Source organism: Tenrec ecaudatus, chromosome 5 (genome assembly GCF_050624435.1).
Source record: "Tenrec ecaudatus isolate mTenEca1 chromosome 5, mTenEca1.hap1, whole genome shotgun sequence".
Taxonomy (NCBI): domain Eukaryota; kingdom Metazoa; phylum Chordata; class Mammalia; order Afrosoricida; family Tenrecidae; genus Tenrec; species Tenrec ecaudatus.
The window spans coordinates 89873538-89891637 of NC_134534.1; the positions used below are offsets into that span (position 1 = coordinate 89873538).

The window sequence follows — 18100 nt, forward strand, 5'->3', positions numbered from 1 at the left end:
AGTGCATACAGTATATTCCCTAGAACTCCTTGCAATCAATGCCATCGAAAGGTAACAAAGTATGCCTAGACTAAAAAGTTCTGACAATATATCTTGCAGAAACCCTTAAAAAGCTGTAGAATGCGTACATGGAGAGAGAAGACCAGTAGATATGTCTGTGGTACTAAATGCAGCTTCCTTCCTCCTGGAAGCTTTTAATAAAATTCTCCAGCCTTCCCTCTATGTCTAATCAAATCAAAATTCATTTTATGTTTCCATTCCTTCCTTCTTTACCTGTAAAGTGAGAATGAAGTTTCTCTGTACCAAATAAATGAAACTTCTAGTGAAGCTGTATTTTATTTGCAGTTTTCTAGCACTACCATTAACTTTCTAAGGAAACACATTTAAAGTTCTTTTTTAAAAAAACTAAAATCTACAATTAATCCATACTTTTCTCACCTCAAGAACAACAAAAACTCTTAGCAAGAAAAAAGGAAAGGTTAAGGAAGCAAGAAAACTATCTTCACACATTTTTAATAACCTTACCTGTCCAATCCCATTGTGCTCGTTGAAATTTAAGCTTTTGCTCCAAAGTGTAATTGTTCATTTTGCTACTTTCTTAAGAATAATTTAGAAACAAAAATAAAAACAAGCAAACAACAAAAACACTATTAAACAATAAAGATTTTTTTGTTTTTTGTTTGTTTTTAACTTATATACAGTTTATCTTTATATATCCTCCGGTGGTTTTCTCAGATGTTGTTAGGTATCATCAGGTGCCCTTGGAGTGGTTCCATGGCAACACTATGCACTACAAAACAAAACGCTGTCCTCACAACCTTTGCTATGCACGAGCCCACTGTTGTAGCTACCATTATGGGGAATCAGAAATGTGAACTTCGTGAACTTTTGAAAGCCTCAAAATATATTTTCCTCATACCTGAGCTGGCGAAGTATACAAGTTTCAAAGTCATTCCCCCCTCAGTATGTAAGGGGAAAATATCACTTTCGTATATGATCCATATTCCAAACTGACCCCTACTTCTTTGAGGATAATCTTTATCTTGTATTTGTTATTAGAATTTTCCTTGGAGTTCTAAAATACCACTATGACTCAAAACAAATTATAAATTATCTCACTAGTAGCTGATCTATCTAAAGATAATTGTGCAAATTTACCCTCTATATATACTTTCTCTTTCTGTTTTACGCTATTAGATGAAAAGAGCTATTCATTAAGGTAAACTCCTTCACTCATATAATTTTCGTCTTACCAAAACCTCAATTTAAAAAAAATTAGGTAAAACCCTTCCATATTTATATAACATTAATTCCCCAAGAAGTGATCATTTCTTTTAATTCCTCCTCACCCCCTGTTCTTCTATTACCTCTTTTCATTGAACCCAGGGTTTTTCTGAATGTTGGTGTTCTAAACTTATTTGGTGATCCCTGGTTAGCTTTCCTTGGATGTTTGGTGTTTCTGGGTGTCTATATCTGCAGATACAAGTCAAGATTAAGTGCTATTTGTAGCAAGAACTTATTTCTTCCTCTCAAGTGGGAGTCCCTGGTCTCTTAGCAATAATCAACATATGGTCTGCTTACAGAAGCCATGACCAAGGGTTGTTGTACATTACTCTACTAAGGAAGAGTAACCTTAAGTCAAGGCAAGACAAGCTAGGTACTTAATTTCAGCCTCAGGTTTACCTAACAGCACGTATCTTCACCCTTTAATGACTCTGATTCGAATGTAGCCATTATATTCTCTAGCACAGGGGTGCTCAATACATCAGTTGCAATCTACTAGTTGATCACAAACGTAGTGTGGGTAGATCGCATGGCATTAAAAAAATAGACGAAAGCCTAACATCAACCTTGTCACCTAATTGATATACAGTGCAGTAAAAGTGACAAGCTAAGTTATCGTCAATTTTTAGACCTTGGTTTTTTTTTCCTCTTCAATGTAAGAAAGGGTATTAAAATGAGTGGAGGAACTGGTTCAAGTAAGAAGGCAAAAACATCACTTTCATATGAAATGGGAAATTTTGACACTACAAGCCGACATTCAGCTGAAGTCCAGAGTACAGGAACAGTTCTGGAACTTACTCAAAGAGGGAAAATACCCAAACATGAGAAAATATGCTACCTCCTTGACTGCATTAATCAGCTCTACCTATTTATGTGAGCCAGCCTTTTCCCACACAGAGATCATGAAGTCCAAGTACCCTTCCACCACGACTGATTTGGAAGTGTTCTTGAGGCTGTGTCTGGACTATGTACCCCTGGCTCATTCCATTCAGTGCAAGTCATCAGTCAACTCAGGTCATGACAAAAAAATGTACGTAGTTAATTGTGCTGTGTTGTGCAATATGGACTCATGTGGTTATGCAGGGTACATAAACATACATTGTACATATAAAGAATTCTCAGTGCATTTATGAATAAATGTAATAACTAACTGAAAATAAATCTATGTGCTGCATTTTTGTAGGTGGTGGATCATTTTGACATGATCATTGTATAAGTAGCTCGCATGCTGAGAAAGTGTGAGCACTCCTGCTCTAGCACTTGCTTGCTCGCTTGCTCTCAACAGTATTCTTTGTATCTACTTTGATAGTCACATTATGGAGGCTTTTTCAGCTGTGAGAGAGAAAGCCCCTCAACCCAGTCCTTTTTCCTATCTACTTTAGATTTTCCAAAAATTTCTCACTGCTCGTGTGCTGGTAGGATGACCATTTATGTAAAAAGAAACCAAAGTGTAAATTATGCTGATTTAAAGCAAATTATGATGAGGTATCATTTTCTGCCTGCTCACAGGATACAACTGTCCTAGACAACACATTGGCAATATGTACCCAAAGCCTTGCATTTGAAGACTCCACTGTCCCACTAGTTCCAGGTGTAACAATGATCAAAAAAAGAAAACAATGAGTACACACAACGTTGCAGTAACATTCAACACTGTTACAACAAAGGAAATTGAAAATAAAATTTAAAATTTCAGTGACTCAATAATTAATAGTACCTCTTTATGATGAAATTACCATTAAATTTACGGAAATAACTTTTAAAATTCTAAAAACCACAAATTTTTAAATAAATCCATGGAAAAAATTTAATGTATATAATTATCCATACAGATGTGCTTAAAACAATTTAAAAGGCATACATTAAATTATTAACAGTTACAATCTTTGGGTGATGGCAGCAGAAATAATTTTGTTTCTTTGTGTTTACATGTCTACATTTTTCAAGATTGACTTAGTATTTCATTTTGCAGTCAGCTCAAACACAAATTTTAATTAATGCTAAAATATAAAAATAAAAGGTTAATAAGTTTACTAACTTTTAAATTAGTTACATAGTCTACATAATAAATTAGTTTATTGATTTAAAATGGTAACTTTCCCTATGCATGTGCTTTCTGAAAGGCCCTTCCATCTATTTTATTGGTAAAGATTCTAAACTGCTCCTAACTACTATGATACAGCAGTTTGTAACATCTCTTCACATTATAAAACTAATGCAAATACAGCTCATTCAACCAGAAATTCTTGAGCTTTTACATTGAATGCCATGATTTAAATAATTGAGATAATGAAATAAGATAAATCTATACTTGTTACTCATCTTCAGAAGCCAGTGCCTCCACCCAAAATGGTACAAAAAGAAAACTAAAATGTTTAGAAGATATTTAGCATCATAAGAGAAGAAGTGATTATCTCTAATCATGAGTAAGAATAGCTTTTTGAGCAATAACTATTTTTCATTGCTGGAATTTTATGTATTAATTTATACACAACCTGATTAAGTTCTTCACCCAGTTCCCTACGATATCACTTCCAGTAGTGATTTGGGTGTGAGTTTCTCAAATTTTAACATGCATCAGTTATCCGCCAAGCCCCAGTCTCAGAAATTCTGGCTCCCCAGCTCAGACAAGGATGAAAGAATTTCCAACAAGTTTCCAGATGACTAACTCATGGGCTACATATTGACTTAGATCAAACACTAATTTCCATCTACTTTTTCTCCTTAAAAGGTATGCCAAGGCTGGAGGGGACAGGGAATGTGGACACATTTAAATATATTCTGAAGAGTACCATTCTAATTATTTTGCAATCATCAAAAAAAAAAAAAAAAAGTCTGGTTGGAAAGGCCTATATGGCTTAAAATGGCTGTTACGCCTCATCAGTATTTAAACATCTTATTTTCACAGTTAATATATAAAGATACTATATTTGTTAAATTTTTAACTACCACAATTCTATTATACTAAAAACAAAAAAACACCTCACTGCCATCAAATTAAATCTGATTCATAGCAATCCTAAAAATCAAGGCAAGGTAGAACTGCCCTTGTGGGTTTCTGAGGCTATATATCTTTTTAAGAACAGAAAATCCTATCTTTCTCCATGGTGTGACTAATGAATTTGAACTACTGACTCTGAGGTCAACAATCCAATGCATAATACACTACACCACCAGGGCCTCTTAGAAATCCATCAGCAATTATTTTGTTGTATAAATGAATTAATTACTTTCTTTCCTAGTCTATTTGGTACTTTGATATATGGAAATAATGCACTACTTTCTTAGTGGATTTTAGAAGGAAAAAAAACGTGTTAAATCAAAATAATAACTTTTTTTTTACAAGATGCAAACCAGCAACTGAAGTGTCATATGGCCAAATCCATCATTTTCTACTTTACAATGAGAAGATTAAAAACAGGATGGAAAAAAGTGATTTTTCCATCAAAATTAGTATGTTTTCTTACTCCCTCTTAAAGCACCAGGCAGTCCAAGCAAGAATTCCAACACTGTAAATGGTAATTATTTAAATGCCTTGAGGATTTTCAAAGCACTATTCGTGTTGACTTACGTTTACAACAGATTATTGCATACTGGCTTAAAAGTATTATTTGTTTTGACAAATTTATGATTGTCAACACCATCACTACATTTAGATGCATGCTCTAACAGTTTTCCAATTTGCAAGTTTATAACTAAAGTCATTCATTTTTAGGTATGAACAAAATATGCATTTCAGTGAATATATTATGATAATTAATACCATGGGTTCTAGAATCAGACTGTCCTGTTTTTGAATCCCAGTCTCAATAATCTATTAGTTGTTATGACCATGGGCAAGTTAATAATCTCTTTAACCACTTAATCTTTCTGTACATTAACCAATGCCTCATCTGTAAAAAGGGCTCCAGATAACTACTTCATAGGGTTTCATGTAAACTAAATTGCGATTCTTCCAGGGAAACGATGGTGGTGTGATGGAGGTGATGATAGTATCAGTGAACGGTATTTGTCTTAGACAATGACAGGGGGGAAAATCCTGGAACTGCATCTGATAAGCAGGACTCTTACAGGCCAATCAATCTCAAGAATAGCTAGCCAAGCCCATAAAGAAAAGGGTCCTTCCTAAGAGATCAAGCACCCACTAGAAGGCTATGGGAAGAGACAGGCTTAAGGGGCCAGTTACATCACATGCACACTTACGCATGTCTACTAAAAGCCTGGGTATACCAGTTACATGTTACACAGGACAAGCACACTTGAGCACATCCAGTAAGAGCCCATCAAAACAGAGAACCACGCCCTATGAGTAGATATGGGAGACCAATCAGGGAGAAAAGTTATATAACAAGGTGAAGGCAGAGCCTCATTTGGTCTTTCTGATCCCACTCTCTCTGGAGATGATGTGTTCTTTTCTGTGAAAGCATAATATCAAAAACTTTACTTTCACTGAAAAAAGCTTACTTTCACTTAATACCATGCTTCTGCCATGACAACTCTTCCCCATGTTGAGAAACAAGAAGTGAGGAAAAGTATCCCATAAGCTGACACATCTATTTGGTGTTTAGTAGGAAGGCCCTCAACCATTTTCTAAATATAAGTCAGTGAGAAACAGCTGATATACATTCCACCCTTCAAAACACTTCATAAAAATCCCTGAAAGGTTTGTGTCTGATCCACAACATGGTGCCCGATCCATAGAAAGCAAAAATCTGTTTTTACTTAGAAAAATAGAAAACCGCTATATGCTTACTGGGTGGTAGAGGCACTGTTCTAGCGTTAGTCAGACCATCCAAAATAAGTAATTTAAATGAACCAATCACTTAAAGTAATACAAGCTATCTAAGGATAATGGTTCTGGGAGAACATGTCTCCCACCCAAAGGGTCCTACCATTAAGTTTTCATTCTTTTTTTATTTGCCTAGCAATTTAAACAATTGCAAGTTAATTTCTCAGCATACTGTACACAAAATGCTTGAAAGGATCCCTGGTGTCTTAGGGGTTACACAGTGAGCTGCTAACTGCAAAGTCAGTGGTTCACACCCACAATGAGGTTGTCTGCACCAGTAAAGATAGACAGAAACTCAAAAGGGCAATTCTACTGTGTCTTAAAAGGGCATAATGGTTATAACCTACTCGGTGAGAGTAGGTTAGGAAGCTTGGCCAGAGTTTAAATGCAGAAGTCCTGATGTCATTGAGTCCAGGGTCAGCTGAGGAGCTTTCCACAATCCTTTGAACCCCTTAGGAGTCATAGTAGGAAGCAGGAAAGGCTAAAGGAAAACTACTTTCCTGGTGGTTGGGTTTCTAGCACCCTACCACCCTATAGTTGGTTTCCATAACAATTTCATTTATATGTAAACCTCCATTGTTATAGCCCAGCCTCATTATCTTAGAAATTGAGATCTCTATTCAGGAAGATTAACTTGCCTAACATGCTTCCTTAAATTGCTGTGAAGGAAGGCCTGATGAGGATTCTCAGTTAGGTTCATGCAGCCTGCTAATAACACAGGCTGCCTCGCCACCAAACTGACTCTCTCTCCTTAGAAGCTCAATGCATCCACTCATGCCTGCTGACTCTATTTGAAAGACAAATATTAATAATCATTTATATAAGTGGAAACGCTTAAGTCTTATTCTTTTACTCATCTTCAGATTTGTAGGGAGAATGTTAAAAATAAGGAAACGCAGAAAACTAGTATTTAAAATGTTTCAAGTACTAAATTTTATTACATACCTAGATACTCTCTTAATTGTATACATATGAATGTCAGAAAATTTTAATACTCTGTGTTTTAGGATAAAATATAACTAGTCAAATTAATGAATTAATAAAAGTACTTCTTAGGTCAAAGCACATGTCCGCTTGAATAAAATGTGCAAAAATAAGGTTTGATGTTCAAACCCATGTACTGTGACATGGTTCCATGTGACAGCTGCTTGGAAATACAAGATAGTTGCAAAGTTTGTGGGAAATATCATTATCTTTTAATTCCATTTTTTGACTACTTTTTTAAGGCCCCCAGTATACGATGGGAGGGAAAAAAGACAATCATGAACATCCCTGTCTTTTACTTTGGCTATTTGTAAAAACTTATTATAAATAAGTTTTTGTCTTGCAAAATTCATGTTTAACTTGCCTTTTTTGCCTTCTTTGAGCTTTGATCATTCTGTAATATCTGTGGCTTATATATATTTTTTCATTACTGTGACTAAAGAAAATATACCATTTGGGGTACCTATGTTCATTGTTGTGTGGTAGAGATTTGCAAGGAGGCTTCATAAGTTCATGGAAAAATGGAGCTACAATATAAAGTTTTTGTCCCCAAAACTTTTTGAAGCCTACTCATATTAAATAAATTATCAGCTAGCTCCCTGATAAGGTAAAACTACAAAGGTGATAGGTAAATGAACAAAAACACTTGTTTTTATTTTTTTTTTTTTGATGAAAATCTCTCTTTTTATTGTGGTAAAAAAATATAAATAACAAAACATTTGCCAATTCAACAATTTTGCATACTAATTCAGTGACATTGATGAAACACTTGTTCTTAATTTCAAAAATACTAGTACATATTTATTTTAGCCTCACATCAGGTAATTTCTTAAGCTGAATATTATAAATATTTGAATTACATCCATGTATTCAGTGAAATTGTAGACATATTTGATACAGTTAACAATTATTTATTGGTAAGGAACTCTGGGTGACATAGTGGGTTACAAATTGAGCTGTTAACCACAAGGTCACTGGTACAAACCCACCAGTTTCTTCATGGAAGAAAGTTGCGAATGTCTGCTTCTATCAAGATTTAAAGTCTCAGAACCCCAAAGACGCAATTCTACTCTGTCCTGTAAAGTTGCTATGAGTCAGAATCAATGTGATGGCAGTGGGTTTGATTTTTAATTATGTTTAAATTCACCATGACTTTCTTGGATGCCAAGAGGACTCTCTTAATATTTCAACTACTAGTGTTTAGTAACTAAGAATAAGAATTTCAAAAAACTGATAATTTGAAAATAAATGCTGTGATCAAAGCCTGAGGAGTTAGTGTGAAGCGTGAAGTACAGTCCTTACTTGGTAAATACAGTAAAAGTTGGTGTTCATTTAAGATAGATTCTCTTTTTGGATGAAATGTTACCCCACCAACCAAAAAAAGAGAAAATTGTGGTAGAAAAAAGCCACTTTTATATTCTTAAGATTTTAACACATTTATCAATTAAGATATATGGTCACTCAGTTGATTCTTAAACATGCATGCATACGCTTTTTTTAAACACTATAAAGCAATGAATGACACGCAGGACCTTTCCGCATGGCTGGTCCCCTCTAGAATCTTATCATGAAACACAGCACATAAGGGCTGTGCACAGCATCGCATCACTAATATATAACTTCTTCAAGGATTCTAAGAGTGGATGTTACAATATGTTCCCTACACTCTCCAACTGTTATCTCCTTCTGTTACACCCAGATCCCATTAAGCTGGAAGGGGAGCAGGGGATCCAGACTTAGAAGCTTTTAAACACTGAATAACCAATAATTTAAAAACAAAAATCCTCATGCCACTGAGTCAGTACCAATTCACAGCAACCATACATAAGGCGTCTGGGGCTTTGTACATCTTTATGACAGCAAACAGCCCCGCCTCTCTCCTGTCATTGGTGGATTTGAACTGCTGACCGTGCCACGTTAGCAGTCCAGTGCCCACCCAACAAGTCTCAGAGCTCCTTGGAAAACAGTTCTAGGCCCACTTAAATCTAGCCAAAAAAGAGAATAGATAGGAATAACTACTCAATGGGTAGCAAAGAGATCTGAAGCCCCATCTCCTATGAACCAAGGCCTCATATAAGTGCATCTCGTATCCTTGGAAATAAAAGGTCACAACATGACAATTACAATATGAAATCTAAAAACTTGTTTCAGAATTGCTTACTTGTGAGAAGTTCTTTTCTTCATCATGTTTGCAGACACACCAGCATGTCCTATAAGAGAAGTAAGTGTAGTCAATGAAAACAGAATAAAATTATTTTAGAACTGAGGAAAATTTTCAAAAAGCTATTATCGAAAGCATTAAATAAGCTGTTAGTCAGCAACTAGAAATACAAAAGCAATTCATCAACATGATAAAGAGCATGTATGAAAAACCCACAGCTAACAATATATTCAAACAGGACTGAAACCACTCTTCCACCCCACCCTAATTAGGAACAAGTCTAGGGTGGCTGCTTTCGTCACTAATATTTAACACTGAGTTGGGAGAAGGGGGGGGGGGGGGTATAGTCTTACCCAAAGCAAGTAAGCAACAGAGAGAAACAACAGGCATTTAAATTGAAAAAGAAGTAGTAAGACGGTCCTTATTAACAGATGACATAATTCTGGATATAGAGGGGGGGAAGACTTAATATTGTTAAGATATCCATATAACCCAAAGCAAGCTACAGATTCAACAATCCTATTCAAAATTCCAACACTCTTGTGCAGAAATAGAAAAGCCAATCCTCAAGTTCTTATGATAATGTAAAGGGCAACTGATAGCTAATACAATGCAGAAAAAAAAAACTAACACTCCATGGTTTAAAGCACACTACAAAACTACAATAATCAAAATAATGCAGTACAAGTATAAAAACGGACATAGGATGAGAATGTAAAATGGTACTGCTTTTGAGAGAAACATTTTGGCAGTTTCTCAAAAACTTGAAACACAAAATTAGCATACAAATCTTAAGTTCTACTCCCAGCTATACACCCAAAAGAATTTAAATCATGGTCTCAAACAGAAACATGCACACCAATGTTCACTGTAGCACTATTCAAAAAGCCAAAGGGGTAGAACAACCTAAATGTTCATCATCAACATATGAATGGATGTGGACATCCAACAATAGGGAGCCTCTGTGAAACCCTCTGTAAAGAACTTTGAAAAAATTTGAATGAGTTTCAGCAGCCTGATTTGAGGACCTTCCCTGAGGAAAGAAAACTTATGCTAATTATATCTCAGTGTCTCTCCAGGAGGAACTGACATAAAGCATCTTTGAAAAGGCTGAGGAGTCTGTGCTGCCTGGCAGGACAGCACTCACCCCAGCCACCCGCCAAGTCCCCTTGCTTCTTACACAGAAGAAGATATGAATAATTCTCACTCAACATAATTGGAGGAAGGTTGAGCCTAAACTTGAGAAGGAAGATTCACAGGCCTTTAAACACTGGAACAAGAAGGTCCCAACCTACTAACTGCATTCTAGTGAAAGGGGAGATTAAGGTTGGCTGTAACCTGGTTCCCAACACCTAGCCAGAACTCTTGGAGACTGGACTGAATCAGCACTTCCCTGGAGCTCCAGGATGGACAGGTCGACTCGGGAGGTACAGAATTAGGTGAGAGTATGTTAGGGGGAGACAATTAGCAAGACAGAGATTGAGTATTTTGCCCTGGGCCCAGGACTCAAATTGGTATCACCTTGCCTGTTTGTGAGCCTACACCAAAGTACAATCTGGGCTTTATTCTGACCAAGGAAACCCAAGGGAAAAGCGGAGTAAGTGATGGTACACTGAGGACTGTAATGTTGAAATAAGGTATGTATAAAATGGTTGAATGAGAGATGTAGTCAATTAATGTGGCTCTCTTAGCCATAAGCTCTTAAAGATGTATTATAAATTCTAGTCTCAATGGCTGTAGTTCTGTATATGTCTGAGTTCTGTGTAGCCATTACAATGATTTACTGAGCACAACAAAACATGAGTAGGAACCGTTAGGAGTTAAAATGGGGTGAAGAAGGATGGAGAGTGGAGGCATTTCTGACCTCCGCCTTGTAGCAATAGGGAAGCCAGAAAACTTCAGATACGGCCTTTGCACCTTTTAACTCAGCAAAATAAATCACCTGTTCTACAAAATGTTGCTTAATTCACAATAAACCAAATCAAATTCATAGTCATTCAGTCCATGCCGGTTCATACACTGTCCAGAACAAGGTAGAACTGCCCCTGTAAGCTTCCCAGACTGTAACTGTTTGCAGAAGTGGAGTGCCCTGTCTCTCTCCGAGCAGCTGGTGGTTTTGAAGTGCTGACTGGAGATTGCAGCCTAATACTTAAGGGATCCTCTTGATTCACAAGCAATAACTAAAACAAAAAAACATTATTACTAGGGTTCCAGTTCATACATGCAAGGAAGGGCTTATTCCAAACAAAATGTGCGTAAACATGTCTCTCTGAACAGTGAATGGATGCAATTCAAGTTCTGTCAGTTTGCCTGTGTCAGTATTATGTCTTAAAAAAAAAATACAAACAAAACAGTGGCATCTGAGGGGATCTTCTGAACCAGTTAAAAACAAGGTAGAGAGGTCACTTCAGCAGGGTAAGGTCACATTTTGTTTTGTTTGGAGAGAGGATGTTCCAAAGAGATAATCTTGATAGATTTTCCCCAAGGATCATCAAAGTGCCTTATTAGGACGACATTTTAAGAAAACTGAAAGTGCATTAATGGGGAAAAGGCCAGGAATTTATTTCCATCACAACAACCCACCTGTTCATTCTTCAAAGATAGCAAGAATTTTATTAGGAAACTTTGCATCCTCCACCTGACAGCCCTCAACTTGTCCCTTCAGACACTTTTTGTTTCCCAAGCTCAAAGAACATGTAAAAGAAACATGATTTTGAGTCCCCCAAGGATGCCAGATATGACATTTTGACACGGCGTAAGTTGTAAAGCACAAGAATATTCTCAGAAGGGTTAGAGATGAAAACATCACCTTAAGTGCATACAGCTAGAAATGTCGAGAATAAGAAACTTTATATTTTGATAGTTTTGTTTAGTAAAGAGTTCTATAATTTTAGCAATATTTTGGACTTATCCTCATATATAATTTGTCTTATATAAAATTTTATTTATTTTGTTAATCAGACATTCATTTGATTGAATTTGACTGATGACTGGTGAGAATGACTATCTTTTCATAAGCTTATTGGTCACTTTATTTTCTTCTACAACTTGCCTTTTTCATCCTCTTTGCCCATTTTTCTATTGGCCTTTTTGTCTTTCAATGAGACGTGGTGGTATAATGGGTGAAGCATTTTGCTGCTAACCAGAAGCAAGCTAGCTGCTCCATGGGAGAAAGACGAGGTTATCTGCTCCGTTAAAGATTTCATTTCAGAAACCCTAACAAGCAATTCTGCAGTCCTATAGGTTTAAGTAAGTCAGAATCTACTCAACAGCACTGAATGTTTTGTCTTTCTTCTGATTTGTAGATGGCTTTATATATTATAATGTATTTTATAAGTTTAGTATATATGTATGTGTATGCATGTGTGTATGTACACCCCCCCCACATCTTTAAACACCAATGGGGGAAACGTCACTGAATTATATTTTAACAGAAGAAAATTGGCTAACTACTCAATACATGTCCTCATGAAGAGTTCACTGATGATATGGATGTGACAGCAAAGTGTGATGAAGGTATCAAATGATTTCCAGCTGTTAAAAAGAATAACATCTGGGGTCTTAAAGGCTTGTCATAAAACAAGCAGTCATCTAAGTGATGTGTAAGTTAAGCCCTCGTGGAAGAAGCGCAAAAGCCTGTATGATCCAAGGATTGTAAAAAACAAGATCTTTTAGCAAAAGCCTATGAATGACAGCAAAAGTACAAAATCCACTTGCAGTGTTCCCCCTCGTGATTAAGGTTCTGGTGAATTCCTTCTGACCACAGACCAGAGATGTAAATAGCCTTGCTTTTGAACAGAGTGCATTAGAAAGTGGATTGTTCCATACATAGTTGGGTTAAAACTGAGTAACTTATCGTTTGATCTCCCTTTTGACCCATTTAATTTCTGCTTTCTTTTCAAGTGATGCTTTCTTAGGTTTTTCTGGTATTGTTGGGTTTTTTGTTTTTGCTTGGGCTTTCTGTTTTTCTGTATATAAAATTCAGGATAGGTAAATCCATAGAGATAGCAACTGGATTAATAATGGTTTCCTAGGGGTATGGCAGGAGAGATTGGGGGAGATGTGGAGCTAATAACAATGCGCATAAGAAGAAAATGTTCAAAAATGGATGGTGGTGATTGCGTAACTCTTTAATGTGACTGCACTACTAAAGTGTATGATGGGTGAATTTCTCAATAAAAGTTTTTAAAGTTGGTCACAATCTAAAAGACAAGTCACAAGTGTGAGCAAACATACAATGAACTTTATCAACACAAGGGGAGAAACCTCACAAAAACAAAGACACAGGGGGGGAAAGTTGTAAAAATAACATGTTCAGTACTGAGTTGTGGTCAATTAACCTTGCGCCCTGGTTCCTTACTCTGGCTCTAGATTTTATATTCCTGTGGCTATGGTCCATTTTGGAGGGTATTTTCTCTTATGCTGACAGACAGGAGGAGGGTGGGACTGTGACCTTGGTGAGGTATCTTTAAGACCTTTAACAGATGGTGTGAACCAAGTCACAAGCTTTGTTTCCTTGAGGGAATCCTTAATTTTATCTTTGTAGAGGGTGTGACTGAAGACATTTTTGGGGAGCATAAAATGCTGATTCTAATACACACACCCTTCACCTGGAAAGCCAGACCTCTATTTTCCTCACTGTGGCTATTGAACATTTTTGGCTTCTGGGTCTGTACCCTGCATTTAGCTCACCTCTGCCTGACCCTCAGATGTTGGGCTGAACAGCAGCCACCTCTATGTGAAACACTGTCTTAAAGTTTCCTTCGTTTCCATGAGATGTTGCAGAACCCAGGTACTTGCAGGAATACACTCAATGGAGAAGTGCAAGGAAAATGGAACAAAGGAGTATTTTGGAAGAGTTGGACATATGGGATATCTTCAATCTCCAACTCCTTGAACTAATCTGGTATTAATTCTTACAAAAGAAAGGATGCTGACAAGTAGGATAGTATTTCTACAATTTAAAACACAATTGTAATACAATATATTTAATAAAAGTAGGAAGGAGCTTCAAAAAAAGGTGGAAAATGGAATGAGTCCCCTCTTATTAAAGTGATAAAAACCCCAACGACTGAATATAATTAATTCTGGAAATGAATAATTCTGTAACAAGAAACTTCTAATTTCAAGCTAGTAAAGGTTCTTCCAACTAGTTTTGTGCTAAAAAATTACCTCCATGCAAAACAGAACTGACTGAAAAATGAACTTCATCTTCACTATAACAGTTTTAATTCTAAATCAAAATCTATGAAAATGAAAGGCAATGGAAAATAATATATGTCTGTGGTAGTTGCAGAATCTGATGTCAACTTGAGGATATTAAGAGTGAACTGGTGGAGTCTGGCCTCATTTGAAAGCGTGATGGAGATAAGTAGCTCCCTGGAGGCCAGACCAGCTGTCTTCCTGTTGACAAGCTACATGAAGCCATGCTGATGGAGCCATAGCCCTGGAATTGGAGGAGCCATGTGAAGATCCACGCCAGCACTCAGATGCTTCTACTGCCACTGGCTCTATAAGACTTTCCACCCAATGGCCTGTGATCTTCCTGCATCTGGTGTTATTGCATGTGTTGCATGAATCTGAAGAGGAATTTTTAGACTGGTATCAGACATATGGGCTAATACCGTACTTATGGACTTGATCTAGACTGGGTTGGGATGTTTTCTTAATATATAATTGCTCTTTTATATAAAGCTTTCTTATACACGAGTGCATCTGGATGTTTCTCTAGTCAATCCAGACTAACGCAATGTCTAAACCAGCAATACCAGGGTCCTAAAAGGAGGGGAAGCAGGTGGTGATGAAAATTGGGCAACTTTTTAGAAGTCTGCATAAAGAGGTAGCAAAACCCAAATCTTCTTCCTCCCACTTCAGGCCAATTGACCACCCTTGGACCTACCATAGCAGGTAGATTTCTTCATTCACTTGAGGGTTGAAACATGGGCAACAGGCATAAAAATCAGGGATAAGGTCTGATACTGAACCTAGTGATTATATAAAATTCTATAAATGAAACCGTGAAAACCCACTGTTGCCAGGCCCTTTCTCCCGAATGCCATCAGCAAGATGTGTCATTAACCATAAAGAAATCTAAAAATAGAATTATGGAGATAATATCCATAAAAATTGACAGACCAGATCCTTCATAATATAAATAAAATCTAGCAAGCAAAAAGGGTCCACTTCAACACATAAAACATCTCATCAGTATTTTACTATCCTGTTCTGTAATGCAGATGATCACCAAGAATTTGATGAAAAGTTCCAAATGAAACCAGAAACTAAAACCAAGGAAGTACACACTCTTGAGAGAAATATTCAAGAGAGACATTACAATAATGGAATTTAACTCTTTGCAGGGATGTCTCTGCCTGCCTCCTGCTCCTTCCTACTCATGCGAAAAAACAAGTCAGGAAACCACATTGCTGCTCTGACTTAAAGACACTAGAGAAGAACACTAGTGGAACCAGAGGTAGCCATTCACTGGATTGGAATGACTAACCAAACAGCAATGTACAATCCCCTCAAAAGGTTTGTGCTTGCTTGATTAGAGGTATAAAGATCCTCAAAGGGACCAGCTAGGTTACCTACAGAGACTATGAGAATAATTATAAGGAAAGTGTGTGGACATGGTTCTAAGATATGGGATTATTTCCTGAGGAGAGTTCATAAATGACTCATTAACGTGCACACTTCTGAGATTCTTATGCAGATTACTTACATCAGTAATGAACCTGAAGTAGTGGTTGAAGTTGCCATTTTACAAAGTAAGATCAGATTTACTATTTAGTAAATTGAACTCTGAAGGTGCAGTGTTTATGAGTGCATGGTCAGCTGTTCAAAACCACCAGCCACTACACAGGAAAAAGACAAAGATGAGGCTTTCTGCTCCTGTAAAGAGTTACAGTCTAGGAAATCCTCAGGAGAAGAGCTACCATGAGCCAATCAACTCGATGACAGTGGGTTTGGTTTGGGGATATTTATGTATACATAGTATAAACTTTTTAAAGATATAAGTGACTTACTCCTATAAAATAAATATACAGGGGGAAAGACCTTGTAGAATAACAACAAAATATTATGGGTGAAATTTAAAATTGGGGGAAATGGGAGCTAACAACAATGAGCAAAAGAAAATATTCTGAAATGGAATGTAGTAATGTCTGTACAACTCTTCATAATATGGTCGAATGATTAAATTGTATGATATGTGAAATATGTGTCAATATAACTATTTGAAGAAAAGAAAAATCAGCCACTTGAGATCAAAAGACCATTTATCAAATTGTGGTTCAATATGGCCAAATGACCATTCAAAGTGTAAATCCCTCTAGATTCTGGAGCCTAGAACAATCAGGAGTGAAAACCAAGAAAAGGAAAATGTTGGCCAGCTATCTTGGAAAACAACTCAATAGCTAAGTAACCCAACGCCTCCAAATCCCAAAGGCTGTGGGGGAGTGAGAAGAAAGGGTAAAATAAGTATGCCCACAAGGTGGCCAGTACTCTCTCCCAGATGCTCAGCTTGCCCAGTGGCAATGTGCACCAAGTGCCCCAGCAGCCTCAAACACCTGCTTACCCCATAGCCACAATCATACTCCGGGCAACTAGCACAACTGCCCGGCCCAAAGCAGATGCATAGGCCTGCTCCACTGGCCCCAGACACCACCCAATTCTACTTGTGAACACTGTGAGCTTAAGTGCAACCACCAAATACCATGCCGACCACTGCCTCCAAGTACTGCTCACACCTACTCCACTGGCTCTAGACCCACAAGCTTCTCCAGCATAAGCTCCACATCCACTCTAGCATCCAACCCTATTTGTGCCACCACACCATACTCTCACTCACACAAGCTACATCGCTGACTCCTGGGTGAGGGAAGATTCCCAAACAGAGACTTTTAAAGAAAATAAATGTTTACTGCTTATTTTTTAAATGTGTACCTTACATTTCTTCTTTCTTCCTCTATTTGTTTTGAAAGTTCTATTCCTCTCCTCTATCACTGAGAGTTAATGACCACATGACTCAGCCTCCCTACTTTCCCTAACAGCTTCATGAAAATGTCAACAGCAGCAGCAAAAAGTATCAGTCTACATGAAAAAAGCAAGAAAAACAGGCATAAACAAGTGAACAATATCAATAAGCAAAAATATTTTTGATGAAGAAAAGTCCCTAAAATTATCAAAAAATAATCTTAAAGAATGATGTCTGTCTGGGTATTTTCCATAAATGAGGAAATAGTTGAAACGAACAATGAAAAGAATAGAAAAACTAGAAATCTTATGTGAAAAACATCTAACTAACCAAAAACCATCTAACTAAAACCCATAAATGTTTATACTTAGATAACGGAATTATTTAACACTTTAAAAGAACACTGTACTTAAAATTGTGAAGTAGAAAGCCAAATTAATGAGTTTAGGGACAATCTCTCAACCCCAATCTACAACAGGAACAATCAACAAAAAGAGAAAAGGAGTCTGAAGAAAGCTAAAGAACTATGTGAGATTTATCAAAAAGAACAATTAAAGTCTCATTAGGATTCCAGAACAGAAAGAGGATGGGGACACTGAGAAAATAGTCCGAGGGCTCCTGAAAGAAACCCCCAAATAGAACAGACCCCAAAGGGAAAACATTGTAACATATCGTAGCCAAACTCTCCAATACCAAGAACACCTGACAGATTTCCTAAGAGCAGCTAGGGCTGTAACAGTCACCTACAATGCAAAACTACTCAGAATAAGCTCGGATTATAGAGTAAAAATCAGGTAGGCAAGGAAACAATGGAATGAAATATATGATACCAAAAGAAAAAAAATTGCCATCCAAGAATCTCACATGACTGAAAATAAGAGCATTTCCCAGACAAGGAGGGATTAGT

The 18100-nt window shown here is 36.9% G+C and overlaps 1 protein-coding gene across 13 annotated transcripts in view; it reads right to left on the reverse strand.

Annotated features, from left to right (window-relative positions):
- Positions 1–18100, reverse strand: part of SPIN1 (spindlin 1) — a 97568-nt gene that overhangs the window by 19777 nt on the left and 59691 nt on the right. For 12 of the 13 annotated variants that reach the window (XM_075549716.1, XM_075549728.1, XM_075549724.1 and 9 more), the window contains one exon: positions 9219–9267. In XM_075549716.1, coding sequence (XP_075405831.1) covers positions 9219–9267 — 49 coding nt within the window. Of the gene's footprint in view, positions 1–525; positions 584–9218; positions 9268–18100 lie in introns of those variants that run through there. The other variant, XM_075549729.1, reaches the window with a different exon arrangement.